This window comes from Triturus cristatus, chromosome 2_2, assembly GCF_964204655.1.
Source record: "Triturus cristatus chromosome 2_2, aTriCri1.1, whole genome shotgun sequence".
NCBI lineage: Eukaryota > Metazoa > Chordata > Amphibia > Caudata > Salamandridae > Triturus > Triturus cristatus.
This window is the reverse complement of record NC_140582.1, coordinates 1,051,277,384-1,051,296,276: the sequence shown is the minus strand read 5'-3', so window position 1 is coordinate 1,051,296,276 and position 18,893 is coordinate 1,051,277,384. Positions and strand designations below refer to the sequence as shown.

Here is an 18,893-nt window from a genome sequence, read left to right as displayed (position 1 = left end):
AATTTGCTTATCACTGGTTTCACCCAGACGACTGCATACCATATACTAACCCTGAGCGAGACTTGGCTGCTCCCACACCCTTGGGGGCCCTGTTCCCACTAGGTATACCACTCGATCCCCATGATATACAACCCTTATCTACCACATGCTGGGCCTAGCGCAAGCTCTGCCGAACGCTGGGCACCGGTCTCCTGTACTCTCATGCTATCCCACTACACAAAAACCCATTTCTGCCAGTAACCTCCAAGACAGTGGTGCACTGCACTTTGACTAAATTGAAGTTAAGCACCACTATTTCCAGATGACAAGGTACTCACCATGACAGATATGTCTACGCATCCGGAACTGATATACATTGACAAATGTATAGCTACCCGATTACTTGGGGAACTCTGGTAGTCCGTTTCTTCCTTCCCATCCTCCCCCCCAGAATTTGCACCACTTACTCTACTCATTACTGACAAAGCAGTAGATCACATGGTTACCAGACAATACCGGGCATGTATGGCACTCAAGCAGATCCGGGACAGGAGAGTGCGGCGGCGAAGGGAGGAGAATCTGGGTCTCCCACTGACTGACAATGAATGGGCTGACTGCCATGAACAAATAAAAAGAGTATCCCCCAACCATAGGCACAAACTCCTTCATTTTTAATTTGTGCATAGGGTGTACATTACTCCAGGACAGCTGACCAGATTTGTCCCCACTAAAGCGCCCAACTGCCCCAAATGTCAAACCCCAGATGCTGACTTCGCTCATATGACTGGGACATGCCCCCAGATAGCCGCATACTGGATAGAGATCTTCCAGACTTCCTCTGATGTCACTGCCACACCGTTTCTTCCCTCTCCGAAATTGGCCTTGCTGCGGATGGTTAACAGTATAAAACTGTGCCACCATAGGTTTGTCACCATAGAGCTGCTACTGGCAAAGACCTAGGGATATATGGCACGTGTATCGCTGTTACTTGCGTCAGGCACCAAAACAGGGGGGTTTGCCCAAATGACCCTCCTATACATGGGCATGAAACATCTGAAGGATGAGGAACAAGAGAGTACGGAGGGATAAATCTCACATTTATTTACTGACAAGGCACAATTAATTACCCTGACGTTTATCAATAGCTTTCCAACAAATAATTACCAATGATTTATTTTCACACACATGCCGTTGGTTCAGCCTCTGACCCACCAATTGATTTCACATAAATAATCAAAAGCACAAACAATGATGTATACATAAACTTACAAAAAGGACATACAGATATACATATATATACACTACATACAATTTTACAATACCCTGACAATTCAAAATACTAGTGTCACTCATGTGTCTGAGTGATACACTGAGCGATAGTCCAACCCCACTCCCCCCCCAGCACCACTCCCCCTTCCAGTGAGTATGTATTTGTTGAACCTTTTGTTTTTCTATTAGACATTTGCACCTGAACAGTGTTAATCTCTGTACGGACATATTGCTGACAAGGATGATATTACTGTATGTGTTTTTATGTTCACTTTTCTGAAGAACGTAATAAAAAAAAATACAAAACTTGTCACCAATTTGTAATCCTTCTCCAACATTAATATTCAAATAGTACAGAATAAATAAGAATACCAAATTTATTAATTTCTTGCATTAGATATTTGGCATATTTCTCACCTAGTTTAATCTGTTTTCTATTATGTTGATAATCCTGCTCCATTCTAGATGATTCCATCTTCTTTGTCACAGTGTGTAGATCGCTAGATACCTGTGTTGATAGGTGGTTTGTAATCATAATGTTGCTCCTGAAATGAAAATTGCAATGTTCTAAATAGTCTATGTAATGAAAGCATGTTACAACAACGTTAAATTGAGTTATAAACCTCTCCAGAAGTTGTGCATGTATATACAGGCCCGTTTCAAGTTTTCCATTAGCTACACAAGGAAATACTGATGGAGCGGGGATAGGGTATGCACTGTGCAAAACATTTAGAGCAAATCCATATCCAAATTAAGTTAGAGGGGATGGATCTTGTCTGGTATTGAGGCTTAAACGTCAACAAATCAGCAATATATATCAGTAATAGTGAAGAACATATCCACAGGAAAGACAGAGAGTAATAGATTTACAAACCATGAAGGTTTATTAGCAGATTAGCAAAGTTACACATTCAAATCCTTCAAATTAGTCATAATTCAACTATCACCTGATTACAACGTAGCTCAATATATTCCAAAGCAGGTCAATATAGTAAATGTAAAGGCAAGTTATTTAAAGATATCCATATGCAAATTGAATCAGATTCCGTTCCCTTTAAGGGAAATTCCCTAAGGCTAAACCTGGGTTTCAGGACAAGATGCGGGACATATGGCAACACCTAATACATCTAGGTGCCGATTCCGATCCTGTAAAACCCGGGTACGAATGGTCGTACGGAGCGTTTTCTCCGTACGACTCGTACCCGGGAAATCCTCCTTACAAACCAGCAAGTACGAATCGTACAGAAATACCATTTCCGTACGATTCGTACAAAAGTACGTGCGTGGAAAAAATACCCACAATTCCGATCCGGGACATCGCGTTCGTGACGTCCGGACGAAGTCAGGCAGCGTTTTACGGACCAGCAAATACGATTCGTGCCTACGTCACTCCGCACGGACCATTTTTTACGGCAGTCAAAAACTGCCGGGAAATTGAGGACGAAGCAAAGAAGGAGCACCGGTACGCGACGGACAGCCATGGACCCCATCCTACGTGTCATCCCGGCCCTCCTAGCCTATGACCTGGTGCACAGAAACCCACGCAGACGCCGCAGAAGGTCAGAACAACACTCAGGGGCAAAGGGGGGGCCAGGGGCAGGAAACATAACCCCCACCCAAGTTACATTGTAAATATGTCCTGTACATACATGACCTCCTGGCTCTGGTCACTTTGGGGGGGGCGTGTCCACCACTCCCTACGTACCGTCACAACGGAAGTGGACGTGGACGCGTACCCGTCACCACGACAATGGTGGTATGAACCGTACCCACGCTGTGGGGGTGTGGGTACGGCCTGTACCACCATTGAAGGGGTGATGGAGGTGTACGCGCCGTACCCACACTGTGGGGGCGTGGGTACGGCCCGTACCACCATTGGAGTGGTGATGGAGGGGTACGCGCCGTACCCACGCCCTCAGAGCGTGGGTACGGCACGTACCCCTCCATCACCACTCCAATGGTGGTACGGGCCGTACCCACACCCCACAGCGTGGGTACGGCCCGTACCACCATTGGAGTGGTGATGGAGGGGTACCCGCCGTACCCACGCACTCAGAGCGTGGGTACAGCCCGTACCACCATTGGAGTGGTGATGGAGGGGCACGCGCCGTACCCACGCTGTGGGGGCGTGGGTACGGCCCGTACCACCATTGGAGTGGTGATGGAGGTGTACGCGCCGTACCCACGCTGTGGGGGCGTGGGTACGGCCCATACCACCATTGGAGTGGTGATGGAGGGGTACGCGCCATACCCAGGCCCTCAGAGCGTGGGTACGGCGCGTACCCCTCCATCACCACTCCAATGGTGGTATGAGCCGTACCCATGCCCCCACAGCGTGGGTACGGCTCGTACCACCATTGGAGTGGTGATGGAGGGGTACGCACCGTACCCAAGCCCACAGAGTGTGGGTACGGCCCGTACACCCTATGAATGCGGGGTTAGGGTCCGTCCCACCTGTACCCCTACGGCACCAGTACAGAATGGATACAAGGCGTACACACGCCACGAATGTTGGCATAGGGCCTGGTGCAGCATATAAGCAGTATATTGGTGTGTGTGTATGCACAGGACAGCAGTGTACTGCACCAAGGGGGCGGGTGGCTGCAGAGGACCCCCAGCACTGGACAGACATATGAGGGGTGGGTGCAGAGGCCTCCCAGCAGTGCCCAGACATATGAGGGGTGGGTGCAGAGGCCTCCCAGCAGTGGCCAGACATATGAGGGGTGGGTGCAGAGGCCTCCCCGCAGTGCCCAGACATATGAGGGGTGGGTGCAGAGGCCTCCCAGCAGTGCCAAGACATATGAGGGGTGGGTGCATATCACTCCCAGCAGTGCCCAGACATATGAGGGGTGGGTGCAGAGGCCTCCCAGCAGTGCCCAGACATATGAGGGGTGGGTGCAGAGGCCTCCCAGCAGTGCCCAGACATATGAGGGGTGGGTGCATATCACTCCCAGCAGTGCCCAGACATATGAGGGGTGGGTGCAGAGGCCTCCCAGCAGTGCCCAGACATATGAGGGGTGGGTGCAAAGGCCTCCCAGCATTGCCCAGACATATGAGGGGTGGGTACATATCACTCCCAGCAGTGCCCAGACATATGAGGGGTGGGTGCAGAGGCCTCCCAGCAGTGCCCAGACAAATGAGGGGTGGGTGCAGAGGCCTCCCAGCAGTGCCCAGACATATGAGGGGTGGGTGCATATCACTCCCAGCAGTGCCCAGACATATGAGGGGTGGGTGCATCATCCTCAGATGACCACAACTCCATGGGTCCATGAACGCATCCCCAATGTGCGACTATGTTGATAGTGCCATATCAACACATCACTGACAGCAGTGTCCCACTCCCATGAGGATGGATGTCATTCCCCCACTGCATGACACACCACATGTGGGTGCGATGACAAATGACACATGCATACCCACCCCTGGCGGATGCAGCACAATACACACACTGAGATCATGTCACAAGACTGTATAGTTATGTGAAACCCACTAAACTAAGAGAGCCAAAGGGAACACACACTGTCACGCACATTCCAGGACTGATAGGAATGTACAGGTGCTGGCACAGCCACCAAGTTGTTGTCTCCCATGGAAGGAATAGGGTGGACTTCCCACAGATACAATGCCCACAATTGTCAGTCAGGTGACCAAATACCCTGCAGAACAAGTACCATATGTGTGCTAGGCTGGGAGTACACACATGCATAGTGCGGAAAAGGGACCATTTCCCCATGGAGGCATGGCAACATACTCTATACACAAGTACAGTGACTACCAAGGATGGCACAGACGATGCAGCCGGACACATTGCTGAGCAGGCATGGACATAGTTCAAGGGATCCATCAGCCACCAAGGGAATGTAGACACAGGTCAGCACAACAATGGTGCAACTCCCTGCAGGGAAGATGTCAGGTGCCACAGAGGAAGGAACAATCCTTGGGACAATGTCTCAAAACACAAAGAGCATACACGACCAAAGAATCATTGCAGAGACCTTGTGATGCCACGCAGATACCAGGGTCCACCCCATGAGCAGCAGACTACTACATTTCCCAGATACCCAACACATGATCACCACCCCAACTCATGGATCATCAGCACCAACATCAATACCTGAAAAGCAATCGTGTGCAAAGTAAAAACAAAATGCTTTATTCAGCATGAAAACAAAAAGTAGAAAAGGACACTATTTACAAAGGCCATAGGCCAGTCCAGACACGAAGTCCTGGGGGGGGACACATGGCCACGCGTCTCCCCTAGCTTGCCTGCACATTAGATACCTCTGGTTGATCGACTGGGGTGGGGGCATCATGTGGGGAAGGACCAGGCACCGCAGGGACAGGAGGGGGTAGGGCAGGTGTTGGGGGTGCAGGGACGGACGACTCCACCACAGGGGGTGGGGCTGCGCCAAAGGTGGAGGTCAGTATTGCGCTGCACACGTCCGCAAGTTCTTGCAGCGTCTCCCCTGCACCCGAAGGAACCACAGGCCCCAAGGAGTGGGGGGGGGGTCGGAGGGATGGGTTGCAGCGCTACTGGGGGAGGTGGTGGACAGGGAGGGGGGACTCAACTCCCCTACCCGTGGAGTGCCTTGCCCGTTTGCGCGCAGGTGAAACAGTGGGTCTGAGGCCCAGCACAGCCAAGTAGGTCTCCTTCTCAGACTGTGGGGCAGGGGAGCCTGTGGAGAGTGACATTGGAGGGACTGGGGAGTGAGGCATGCGGTCTCCGACTGTGGCTGCATGTCTGCCTGTGTGCCCAAGACCCAGTGGGTGTGCCTTCTTCCCCCTGAGTGTGTGTGGCAGGAGGTGTTCGCTTGCCCTTCCCTGTTGGTGTGCTGCCTGTGTCTGGTGTGGTGCCTGCCTGGGAAGGTGTGTGTGTGCTTGGGACAGGAATGGGAGTGGGAAGTGTGGATGGCGCAGGGATAGGTGGGGTAGCAAGCGCTGCAGGACACTCACTGCTGCCGTCAGTGACGAGTCCATGGACCTCAGCAACATCCGTTGGTCAGACATCGCTGATGACATGCCCTCCATGTACGACACCATCTGTGTCAGCAGTCTGGTGTGGCCATGGATCGATGTCTGCTCAACCTGCAACTGCCGCTGAATGTCCACAGATTCGGCAGTGAGGGCAGCAGGGGAGACAGGGGCAGGGGGTGCGGTGCCTGGCACGAAGGAGACACGTTGTTGCCCTAAACGGACAGAAGGGACCGGAGCAACTGGGAGGGCGGTGATGGGAATGGAGGGGGCGGTGACAGTTGTAGTGCTGCTGCCAGCTGTTGGAGCAGCCTCCGCCCCCTCAGGGAGTTCAGCCTCGGACCCGTCTGCGTCGTAGTCGGTGGTGGTACTACCCAGGTCCTCCGCCGCACTCCCCTCGCCCTCCGTGCCACTTGATGCTGCCGACTCGCCAGGAGTGGTGCCACTGGTGCTGGATCCCTCTTCCACGTCCGTGCAGGTGTCTCCCTCGGTGTCCCCTGATGATGCTGTGGGCAAGGTGAAGAGACAGGAAATAATCAGTCACCTGTGTACATCTGACACATGAGTCCAAACTAAATAGGTCACAGTGCATATCATGAAATGCATCATGAGGAACATCTAGAATACCCAGCACATATGTAAGCCCTGCACTCCCCAGTTGGTTCACCCAACATGCCCCCTGAAATAATGAAAATCAGGACACCACAGCAAATAACTGGATATCCAATTATACAGAGAAGCTAGTGTCTGTGAACAGTGGAGCACAGGCAGACCATGACGGCATGCCACCTCCTGGTCACTGTGAACGAAATAGTATTGGTGCACCCAATGCCAAATAACAGACGCCAATGCTGAAGGGGCCCCCACACTCATAGACCTGTGAGTACTGTAGAAAAGCAAAAGTAATACTATCTGATCCATTGGGAAGCACACAACTTTACACAATTGACATATTTGGAATGTGTGAATGACAGAACACACATGTGCATGAATATCAGAAGTCACACAAGGAGGTGCACACAAAACTACATTTACACAGTCATTGTATGAGCTGCCCGCCTAATGCCAAGAAGCCAATGTTAAGAAGAAATGTGGTATCAGGAAGTACATATACATGGCACCACGGTGGTCGGGATGACTTAACACCGGTAAGTTGGCATCAGCAACAACCAAGGACTAACCTAAATGCTAACACACTGTGGGAACATGGATATGTATAATTCCTAAACAAATTTTGGACAGAAATGTGCCCATGTTCTAATTGTGCCAGCGTGTTCCACAAAAGTGTAAAAGTGGTACTTGTGCACTCCCTTGGGAGACATCTGTCATGCAGGCACATCATTGTCCTTCACAAAAATCAAAGTGAAGCATATAAACTATTGGGACATGTTGACAAGTGTAGTGAGTGCCAGGGCACATGACTTCTTGAATAACAACTTAAAACATGCCACCTGTCACATGGCCATCCGTACCATGATGACACAGTTGGCAACACATCTGACACACTACCTGTCATGTGGAGTGGCACACATGTCCAGACACAGGACAATGCATCAGTAAATGGCCCTGAAATTGTGTTGGAATAAGGAGCACCTGCACTGAGGAGACACCCTGATGTGAACGAAGAATGTCCACACAGATGTCAGCACACACAGACCAAACCACATAGCATCTGGAGCACACACCCGTGCCAATAATGGATGAGCAGGAACCATGTTTTTTAACTTGTGACACATGCTGCAAAGCACAATCATGACACCCTGCACAACATGCCTGGGTCACTGCACGTTGAGTGCCTGTCCAGACAATCATCACACACTGGTCAGACCTGGCAAGGAGACATAAGGTTTGGACATGTAGTCCTTGCCCGCAATAACACCCCATACATGAGACAATGTGATTGAGACAGTTCAAGAAGTGACACCTCTCAATCTGGGTTTACTAAAAAGTGCATCAGGAAATCCTAAATGTACTCCACATCACCTTGTGAGGCTGCCAACACATATTTGTGACAAAAAACCTCAACAGATTGTTGTACATAGACACACAGGCACTGGCCAGTGTGAGGATGCAGAAGCAAAATGGGGTCAGCCTGTACAATGGGCACATGTAGCACACTTTAGATAAATACAAATGAGGCCAGGGAACAATGCCACAGAGGCAAAACTATGCTGAACACATTGAGAATGGGCACAGTGTTGGATGACACACATGATACCGAGGCAAGGGTGTCTTAGGGTACTGTAGTGGGCACACTGCTCCATGGTCCTGGAATTATCTGACTGTAAAATTAGCTACCGTCCCGGCACTATGCATATCTCCCACTCATGCACATCATGTATGAGGCCACAACATCGGTCATGCATGCTGCAAGTCTGTTCATTTGAACACTCACACTCCTATGTTGAGACTCAGCATCAGTGCCAGCTGATATGGACCCCCAAATGACTGAACAGGACAGGGCACAGGCAGGGTAACAACACATGTCTCCGACCCCTCCCCCACATGATGCAGACAGCAATGTGCACTTGGATTAACTGCCAGCCTAGAGGACCATGTGCAATAGTGATTACACACAGACCAGGGAACACATGTCAAGGAGGGGAAAGGAGGAAGAACAGCAGCGGATGACTTTGGGGAACAGAAAATGCAATGCACATATTAACCCTGGCAGTGTATCCATGCGACTGAGCACTTCCCAAAGCTGGTGACACACAACAAACACACATGTACCTACCCCCTTGCTGCTGCTGCTTCGCCTGTAACCGCCTAGCCATGTCAGGGAAGACCACCGCCAGGACATGCTTCATTTGGTGGGTCAGGCGCCGGTGCCCGCGGTTCTTGCCTTCTGGTGAGTCCCCCAGCAGGACCAGGGTGTCAGTCATCTTTGGTGATTGTGCATCCTTTGTCTCTGGGTGTGCCATTGAAAACCGGGCACTCCTTCCTTTACATACACCTGTTGAGTAGTCCTTTCTGACATCCTAGTCTTTGTGTGGAAATTGTGGCATGGTTCCCAGGACATGCCGCCTGCTGTTGCAGCCACTGCAGCATGGGCACACGAAGTTTCCTGATTTGGCAACACACACACATCAAAGATGCTCCTCCCTTACTCCCTCAACCCATTCATTTGGCTGTCATCAGCTTGTCTGTGACACAGTTGCGGCCACGCGGTGCCAAAGGCTGGACCGTCTGCACATGCAACATGCACATTGCACGAACCTCAGGTCCTTGCATGACCCACATCACACTACAGTCTGATGTTGCAGACACCCTCCAAGCAATGTCCATCCACACATCTCCCGCCTGCTCTCAGGCGTACACTAAGCGCACACACAACACCTTTGCATGATGAGTGTGCAACTCCGACTGCCTACACAGCGCTGCCATGCCTTCCAGGCCCTGTCACACCCACCAGGTCATGTCCCTCCTACTCCCCACCGGCTCTGTACCCCGGCAAGGCCATGGGAGTGGGACTCAAGGCTTCTGCATGTAGTATGGTGTCGTTGTCAGGCACATGGCACAGGTATCATCTCTCAGCGTGTCAATCTACAGTGTGTCCAGGACCCCCCTCTCCACCATCACATGCGCACACAACCTCATCATCAACTCGTATGCCATTGACAGCCAGGTGCTCCTCACCCTCACCAAGGACGCAGACATTGCCAGTTCCAATATTCAAGATTACATGAGATCCATTGATGAATGGCAGAACAGCAGCCACCTGAGGCTGGACTTGTACAGGACTGAGGTCTACATCTGAGGATTGTCCCCTTACAGCTGGGTCAACTGCTTGTGTCCCACCCGCAAAAGCCCTGCACAAGCACCTAGTGTCCACGCACACAAGATGGCGTGCATCATGGATTGCTTGCTCACATTTGCCATGCTAATCACCAGCATCTGTGCCTCAGACTGCAACACGCTCTGAATTATGCACATGATCCCCAGATAGATCCACTCCTAGGAAAGACGGACCATCCCCCAGGTCCACGACAACATCCGTGTCAAATAATGCCATGCCCTCTACGGGGCAGCCATATCCAAACTCCCAGGACACTTGTCCACATCCAGGCTGCATCTGCACCTCAGCTGCAACATCCCGCGCCCCAGCCACATCACCGTCCAGCAGAGATAGCTGCAATGGATCATTGTGTTCTGCAGGATGACCTTCAGACTCCCCACCCACACTCAGGAGGCAGGCCACAACCCCGACCCAACACCAACCTTGTACCACTGTCATCCGAGAACCCGTAGTGCTATCTCTGTGCATCCAACCTTGACCTGGCCACCATTCTTCAGATCCACCGTACTCCAGCATGCAGGACATAGTTCTCCCACCTGGGACTCCCGCCCCGGGAACCTCCGAATGAGGCATGACCTCTACGCCTTAATGATACTCTTCCAAATAGGTCTGTCGGCACAGTATTGCATGCACTCCCTCAGCAGCTTGAGGCCATCACAGGTGAGTAGTGTGCTCCATGTCTGCATTGAATGAAACATTGTGACCCATGTGTGTCCTGTACCAGACTCCGATACCAGGGTATGGATGTGTGGAGTTAGTTCAACACTCAGGCATAGTTTGACATTTACACACACATATGTTGGGGAATAATGCCAAATGACAGCAACATCTCATGACAAAATAAAGTATTTATTTTTGGTGGGGTAAGTCTTTTGGTAGATGAAGTAAGGTGCTCTACCGGGTGCATAGAATCCAAAGTTCACAGGGGGAGATGGCATCCTTGTCAGTTGGAGTCATCAGAGTCCAGACCACAGTGTTGGTCATCATTGGTCAGACTGTGACCAGCAAGTCCATGTGGCAGAGAATGTCATTGGGTGAGGTGGTGCTGTTGTGCCAGAGGGCCAGGTGCCAGGCCAGGTGACCTGGGAGATGTGGATGGTCCGCTGACTCTCACGGTCTTTTCCGTGGACGACCCACCTTCCTGGGGGGACCCTCAGATGCAGGCCTTGACGATGTCTGTGATGCTCCGTCGTACGAATCCTCCTCCTCCTCCCTCCCTGTGGCTGGTGGTGGTCTTCGCCTGGTGGCACAGGGAGGGTTGCCCATGTTGTCGGCGATCCAACGGAGTGAACGGCTCATGTCCGTTTGCACCTCCAGGAGCTCAGCCAGTCTTGCCTCCATCCGTCCTTGGTGTTGTTGTTGACTGGCATGTTGCTCGGCCTGCAGGTTCTTCATCTCGTCGAGGGTCCCCTTCATCTCTGTGAGGCTCGACACTACCTGGCTGATGCCCCTGGTGTCATGCCGGTATGTGTCCAGGATGTGGCGTATGTGTGACATACCGGTTCCCTCAGCTGCCTGGTCAGGTTCTCGCCTCCACCTGCCTCCACTCCCACCACCCCTGCCCACACGAGCCTGGCCTGCCGTTGTGGGAACATCGGGTCTACGGGACCCCTGAGGGATGGCATTAGCTGGGTTGTCTGCCTCCTCCTGGGTGCCCGGAGAACCTTGTCCCTCCTGGTCAGACTGGCTGTGTTGTTCAGTGCGAGCAGGGCTCCTGGGAGGTGGCAGGAATGGGGTGGGGGTTGGCACAGATGTACCTGACGCAGGTGCTGCAGGGGCTTGGGCACCAGATGGGCCAGGTTGGTCGGGGTCACGGAGTGGTGAGAGTCGTCGCTGCCGGTGGGATCATCTTCACGCTGAGCCTGGGACTGTGATTGTTCCCCCCATTGTTGGGGGGAGGTCGATGACGTTGCCCTGTGTGTGAGAGAGAGACAATGTTAATGCTGTTTCATGCCACATCCATGTTTCATACATATTCAAGTTGTCACAGTTCCCCCAGGTAGTTGGATGTGCCTAGCATTCGTCTCAATGTACACTTGGGGAGGGGTATGTTGCGGGGGACAGATTGATATGTTCTCCTGAGTGTTTGACCAGTAGATTTTGGGCTAGGATGCTTATTTGGCTATGGATTGGTCTTGTAGTGTCACATGTCCATTGTGGGAGTGGGTAGATCCGTTGCCTGCCCCGGGGGTGTGTGCTTGTGTGAGGGGGGGAGGGTGTGACCGGGCCTGCTGTTGTGTGTAGTGTGATTTGTCATTGGGTCTCCCAGGTGATGTGTCTGGCCCCTCATGGTGCATGCTGGCATGACAGTGAGTGTGAGTTCCTGTGCTAAATATCTGAGCTTGTGGAGTTGGTGTTTGAGTGTACAGTGGTCACACGAGGGCCTTGTGCTGCATACAGCAGGGCCAAGTGTCAGCTTCCTTGTCAGTACTTTGCCAGTCCCTGTGCATTGGGCATGGTGCATGGGCATGTACCTAGGCCATATGGGCTGAGGGCATTGGTGTCTGCTTCTGAGTTGCACAATGTGTTGTGTGAGCCCCACCCTCCCAGCATCCCGGACATCCAGTCTTGGGTTTGTGGTTGGTGTGGCCTGGGACATGGCATTGCCTTTATTTGTGAATGGGGCATGGAGACGTTAGTGGCATGAGCGTGGTTTTTGAGTGTGGTTGTGTGCGGTGAGGGCTTGGGGGAAGTTGCGTGCATTTGGTGTGTTTGTGGTGTGGATGGCATTCCCCCCATGTTACGTGAGTTGTGTGTGTACTCACCAGGCTCTGCGACTCCTTCGACTCCGTGTACTCCCACCGGCGGAAGCATGGCCATCACCTTCTCCTCCCAGGGATGGTAATGTACGGGTCTGCGGGGCAGCCCACCTCCAGTGATGTTACTCTGGGCGTATTCCTCGTTCATTTTCCTCTTGACTGCCCTGCGCAGATCGTACCACCTGGCTTGGCATTCATGCCTGGTCCTTCGGATGGGCGCAATAGCATTTACCTTATCGACAATCCTCTGCCACAGGCTTGTTTTTTGGGCTATGCTGGTCTGTCTGACCAATGTTCCAATTAGCTGTGGCTCTACTCTGATGACTGCGTTGACGAGGAGGTCCAGCTCCGCCCTTGTGAACTTTGGATTCTTGTCTGTGGGCATGGTGTGGGGTGTGGATGGTTGTGGGTGTGTGGGTGTGAATGTGACGGTGTGTGTGTGAATGTGAAGAGGGGGTGTTTGTGAATGAGGTTGTGTGAAGGTGTGTAAGTTAAGGTGTAGTTAAGGTGTAAGTAAGGTGCAGTTGTTTGTCTGTGGGGTCTGTCAGCAGTGGGTCTGTTGCAAAGGCTCATGGGTTGTGTGTGTGGGCCCTTTTTATTGGTCCATTTGTGGGTGTGGCTGGGTTTGAATTTGTGGTGGGTGTGTTATAAGAGGTGGTTGTGATTTAGGGCCTCTGTTTGCCTGTTTGGATGTGCCAGGTCAGTCATAGAGATGTATTTTGTCATGTTGACGTGTTTTGTGGTGTTGTGCGAGTCGAATTGACCCTCCTTGTGCTGTTTTACAGTGTCCTGGTTCTGTACGAGTCTTTTTCGCGTAGGTAAGGTCCGTACATACGCGATGCTGGGTGAGGGTGCTGTGCTACGGTGTTGGGGTACGGTGCGTACAGGTGCGGGGCTGTGCTACGGTAGTGGGGTACGGTGTGTACAGGTGCGGTGATGTGCTACGGTGTTGGGGTACGGTGCGTACTAGTGCGGGGATGTGCTACGGTGTTGGGGTAAGGTGCATACAGGTGCGGGGATGTGCTAGGGTGTTGGGGTACGCTGCGTACAGGTGCGGGGCTGTGCTACGGTGTTGGGGTACGGTGCGTACAGGTGCGGGGATGTGCTAGGGTGATGGGGTACGGTGCGTACAGGTGCGGGGCTGTGCTACGGTGTTGGGGTACGGTGCGTACAGGTATGGGGCTGTGCTACGGTGTTAGGGTACAATCCGTTCAGGTGCGGGGCTGTGCTACGGTGTTGGGGTATGGTGCGTACTGGTGCGGGGATGTGCTACGGTGTTGGGGTACGGTGCGTACAGGTACGGGGATGGGCTACGGTGTTGGGGTACGGTGCGTACAGGTACGGGGCTGGGAGACGGGCCTGGGGTGCAGCACGTACAGGTGGGGGGCTGGGGAACGGTCCTGGGGTACGGGGCGTACAAGTGCGGGGCTGGGAGACGGGCCTGGGGTGCGGTGCGTACAGGTGCGGGGCTGTGCTACGGTGTTGGGGTACGGTGCGGAGGGGGGTACAGTGCTGACATGTGCAGGGTGAGGGGGGCTGTACGACTCGTATCCAGGCACAAGTTTACCCGTGTACATGTGTGCTACAGCATTCGCTCCGTACGCAGGGACATCTTAAGGATTTTGGGGGCCCTGGGCCAAACATATTTTGGGGGCCCCTGTTCAGAACAGCTTTGAATTTATGATCCAATTTGAGCCCCTGTTTCCCACACAGTTTCAGCTTCCTCAGCCGCGTTAGCGATCCTATTTGCATCATAGGCATTAGCCTATATATTCCCGATCTAAATGGACGCACAGCTGACAGCGGAAGGATTTAGTGTTTCCTGCCCTGCTCGTAGGTTTTTTGATACTTTTTAAAATGTAGATGTGTGGCTGAATTACTCTGTGCTTTTTAACAATTTCTCCTACCTACGAGCACTTGCACTTTACTTGATTCTGCTTGCCTACACCTCCTCAGCTGCTACGATTCGCATCCAGTTTTGCCTCCAGTCCTGGTCCGCCACGGCTGATATGCCGATTGTGCGGAGGGCTGGGGCTACTATCTGGCTCCTCACTTCCGCCCACGCAGTTTCCGCTTCCTCAGTTCCATTAGCGATACAGTTTACATCATAGGCATTAGCCTATATATTCCTGATGCAAACGGACGCGCGCAGCTGACAGCGGAAGGATTTAGTGTGTCCTGCCCTGCTCGTAGTTTTTTTTAATACTTTTTAAAATGTATATGTGTGGCTGAATTACTCTTTACTTGATTCTGCTTGCTTACACCTCCTCAGCTGCTACGATTTGCATCTAGTTTTTCCTCCAGTCCTGGTCCGCCGCGGCTGATACGCCGATTGTGCGCATGGCTGTGGCTACTATAAGGCTCCTCACTTCCACCCACGTTGTTTCCACTTCCTCAGGTGCGTTAGCAATCCAGTTTGCATCATAGGCATTAGTCTAAATATTCCCGATGCAAAAGGATGCGCGCAATGGGCGCGCAGCTGGCACGTCGAAGGCACACCAAAGGCAAGCCCGTCTGCGCCCGGAGGCGTCCGGCGCCGGCCATGCTGCCCAATTCCCCTCCGGTGAGTTTCTTTCACTATATTACAATAGGGAAACACTGCTTAGCCTTAGGCGGCTACCATTATGTCAGCGGCTGATCCGAGCTTGGAGGTAGACTTTCGATGCAATAAGTGCAACTGGTCTCTCCTCCAGCCCAGGAAACCCACACCCAAGATCCTCCCACGCAACAATAAGTGTAAAAACAATATGAAAACAAAGGACTTAAAGGCCACCCTTTTAAATTGTCGCTCTTTGCAAAAGCATGAACCACACATTTATGGTCTACTTTTAGACAAACAGCCTGATCTTTTATTTCTCACTGAGACCTGGCTGTCTGAAGCCTCCAACCCTACTATCACCTCGGCCATCCCTACGGGTTATAAAATCCTTTGGAGGGACTGACCGAGTGGGAAGGGGGTTGGTGTCGCCATAATTTACAATCAAATACTAGACTGCTCTCCCATCCCAATGGAAAACATTGAGGGCGCAGAGTCCTTAGACTTCCACTGTACCTTCTTCCCCCATCATAGCATAGCTGGTTTTCTAATTTACAGACCTCCCAGTGCAATTGGAAATGTTATTACTACGCTTAATACAGCCACCACCTCCCTGGCCTTAAACTACAACAACTGCCTTATTCTGGGAGATTTCAATATACATATGGACAATGGAAAAGACCCTCAAACAATTTCCTTGTTGGAGACGCTGCAGGCCTGCAACACGTTTCCATCTATTTCTTCAGCCACCCATGAGAAGGGCCATACCCTAGCCAAATCTTTCACAACTTTGACATATCAGTAAGCCTAACTCTTCCCATTATCTGGTCTGACCACCTCCTATTAAAATTCGTCATTCCCAACCCTACCACAACCCCTTGGGCTAACGCAGGGGTAGAGGATCCCTAATTACAGGACGTTCCATAAAATATCCATCCCGATGTTAGCAGACGCCCTCGATCGTTCCTCACTGGAGCTGTCTGGCTGCCCCGACTCGGACGCCCTCTCAATAGATTCATGGCTCCGAACTAATATTGATGCACCTGTACCGGTTGTTTTCTGCTCCTTAAAGAGTTCGGCCCCACCAGCTCCATGGTTTAATGATTCCCTCAGATCTAGCAAAAGAAATTGTAGAAAAATGGAACGTAAATCCTATCTACCTGTGGACAGGAAGGTGTATAAAGAGAACTTAAAAGCTCATTACATTCTTGTGAAGGCAGCCAAGAAAAACTTCTTTCAAACCAAGATAGAAAATGCCCAAAATAAGAGTAAGGTAATCTTTAGCATAGTTAAATCCTTTACCGCCCGAAAGCTGGCACAAAGGAAGGGCCATGCACGCAAGAATGGTCTAAGCAAATAGCTCAATTCTTCCACAAAAAGATCCCCGTGATCGAACACGCCTTCACTAACATCTCAGAGGAAGAACTGACCTTCTACCTTAGTTTTCACCTCTTGGATCATCCATCTTTACTAGCTTTCCCTGAGTTTCAGCTTGAAGAGTCACTGACCCTTCTCCAAAGCAGTCTAGCTCTCCTACCGACCCATGTCCAGCGGATATCCTGAATCTATTAGCTTCCACCATAAACCCCACTGTAAACCAGCTCTTTAATTCTTCCCTCTCCTCAGGCAACATGCCAAAATTATGGGAGAATGCTAAGATTCTTCCACTGATAAAAAAGGCTAACGCCAAACTGACGGACCCTGCCAACTACAGGCCAATCTCCCTTCTTCAGGCCCTCTCCAAAATATTAGAGAAGCATGTAAACAAGGCCCTCCAAAAACACATTGAAGATGGGAAGCTCCTTCATGTGTCCCATTCCCGCTTTAGGGCTAACTACAGTACGGAGTCCGCTCTGCTGGAAGTGACTGAATTTCTCAAGGGTAAGCTGGATCAGGGAGGCAAGGCTATTCTGATACTGTTCGATCTGTCTACGACCTTCAATATGGTCCCAATTGAGAGGCTCCTGTAGAGAGTTGCTAACAACCAGGAGCCTTAACATGGATGTCATCCTTCGTGGCAAATGGATCTCAGGACATCTGACTCCCCCTTTCTCATCCCCCGGTTCCGGCCATTAATGTGGGTGTCTCTCAGGGCTCCATTCTCAGTCCTACCCTTTTTAATATATACATATATATCTATCCCCCCTTGCATTTCTGGTAGAGGAAGAGGGCGCAAAAATTGTTTCCTATGCTGATGACACTCTGCTGATTTTTACGTGTGAAAAAGGAACCAACTTTGACGGGGCAATGATTAGGTCTTGCCTCACAAAGGTTTTTAACTGGCTTAAGATCAATCAGCTGAAGTGCAATCCTGACAAAAGTGAAGTTGTTTTCTTTGGTAATCCAGAAACGCCTGACTGGAGCTCTTGGTGGTCAAAAGATCTGCCGTCCTCGCCCGCGGAAAAGGAGAAAGTAAAAAACCTAGGAATTGTCATAGAAAAGACAATCTCCATGCGCTTTCAAATCCAAAATCTAACTGGCGCTTGCTTTGGCATACTCCGGATGCTAAAAATATTCCTGCCACTGTTACCGCTTGAGAGCAGAAAGATCGTGATTCAGGCTCTGGTGACATCAAAGCTTGACTATGTCAACAGCTTGTACCTTGGTCTTCCCAAATCCCTTATCCAGCGCCTACAAGTGGTACAAAATGCGGCGGCCAGAGCCATCCTGAGACCTAAACCCAGATCTAGTATGACCCCTATTCTCAAGTCTCTACACTGGCTCCACATAAAAGAACGGATCGACTTCAAAGCGAGGACCATCTTCTTTAAAGCTTTCCACGGCTTAGGAGCTGGCTACCTAAATAAGCACGTTAATCGCTATACAACAGCTAGACCCCTAAAATCTTCCGATGCCAACCTAGCCATCGTGCCTAAAAAATGCTGTGCCCGCACTGGAGGTAGATCCCTCGGCTTTCTAGGCGCAAAATTGTGGAATAGCCTCCCTGAGTCTCTGAGACTAACCACAGACCTACTCTCTTTCAGGAAGAACTTAAAAACCTGTCTTTTACTAACTGATGGGTCTTTTACGCACGTTTTCCACCCACTGTCTCGCGCCAGGACACTCTAGTCTGAGTAGTTGCGCGCTTTATTAAATACACTATTTCATTTCATTAGGTCCCTGACAGTGCAAAGGAACACTCGTTCAAATTCTAAGGGCCTTATTTATGAGACCTTGCTTCACTTTTATGCCACCAGTGTGTCACTTCTTGTGATGCACCGGCAGCGTAAAAAATGTGCCAAAATGCTCCATATTTGCAAAGTGACGCATCTAGGCAGATGCATCACTTTGAAACTCCTGCACCACATTATACCTGCACCAGGTATAATGTATGCAGGGTGGGTGTTGCCGCGCAAAAAGCCTTGTAGAAGTGGTGCATTGAAATCTATGAGAACTCAGTGCGCAACTTCTAGGACGCCATTGCCTCAATATCTTACACCTGCCTCACAGCAGGTATAAGACTGATTCAGGCCCTTTCAGACACGTTGCTGGAGTTGCGTCTATTTTCAGACACACCCCAGCAATGCATCACTTTTGCGCCTACAGATCCGTCAGAAATAATGACATATCTGTAACTCCT

General features: G+C 51.1%; 1 protein-coding gene across 1 annotated transcript in view; it reads right to left on the bottom strand.

Moving 5' to 3' along the window:
* Positions 1-18,893, bottom strand: part of POLN (DNA polymerase nu) — a 2,789,368-nt gene that overhangs the window by 2,252,349 nt on the left and 518,126 nt on the right. The window contains exon 5 of the mRNA XM_085643153.1: positions 1,666-1,793. Coding sequence (XP_085499279.1) covers positions 1,666-1,793 — 128 coding nt within the window. The remainder of the gene's footprint in view (positions 1-1,665; positions 1,794-18,893) is intronic.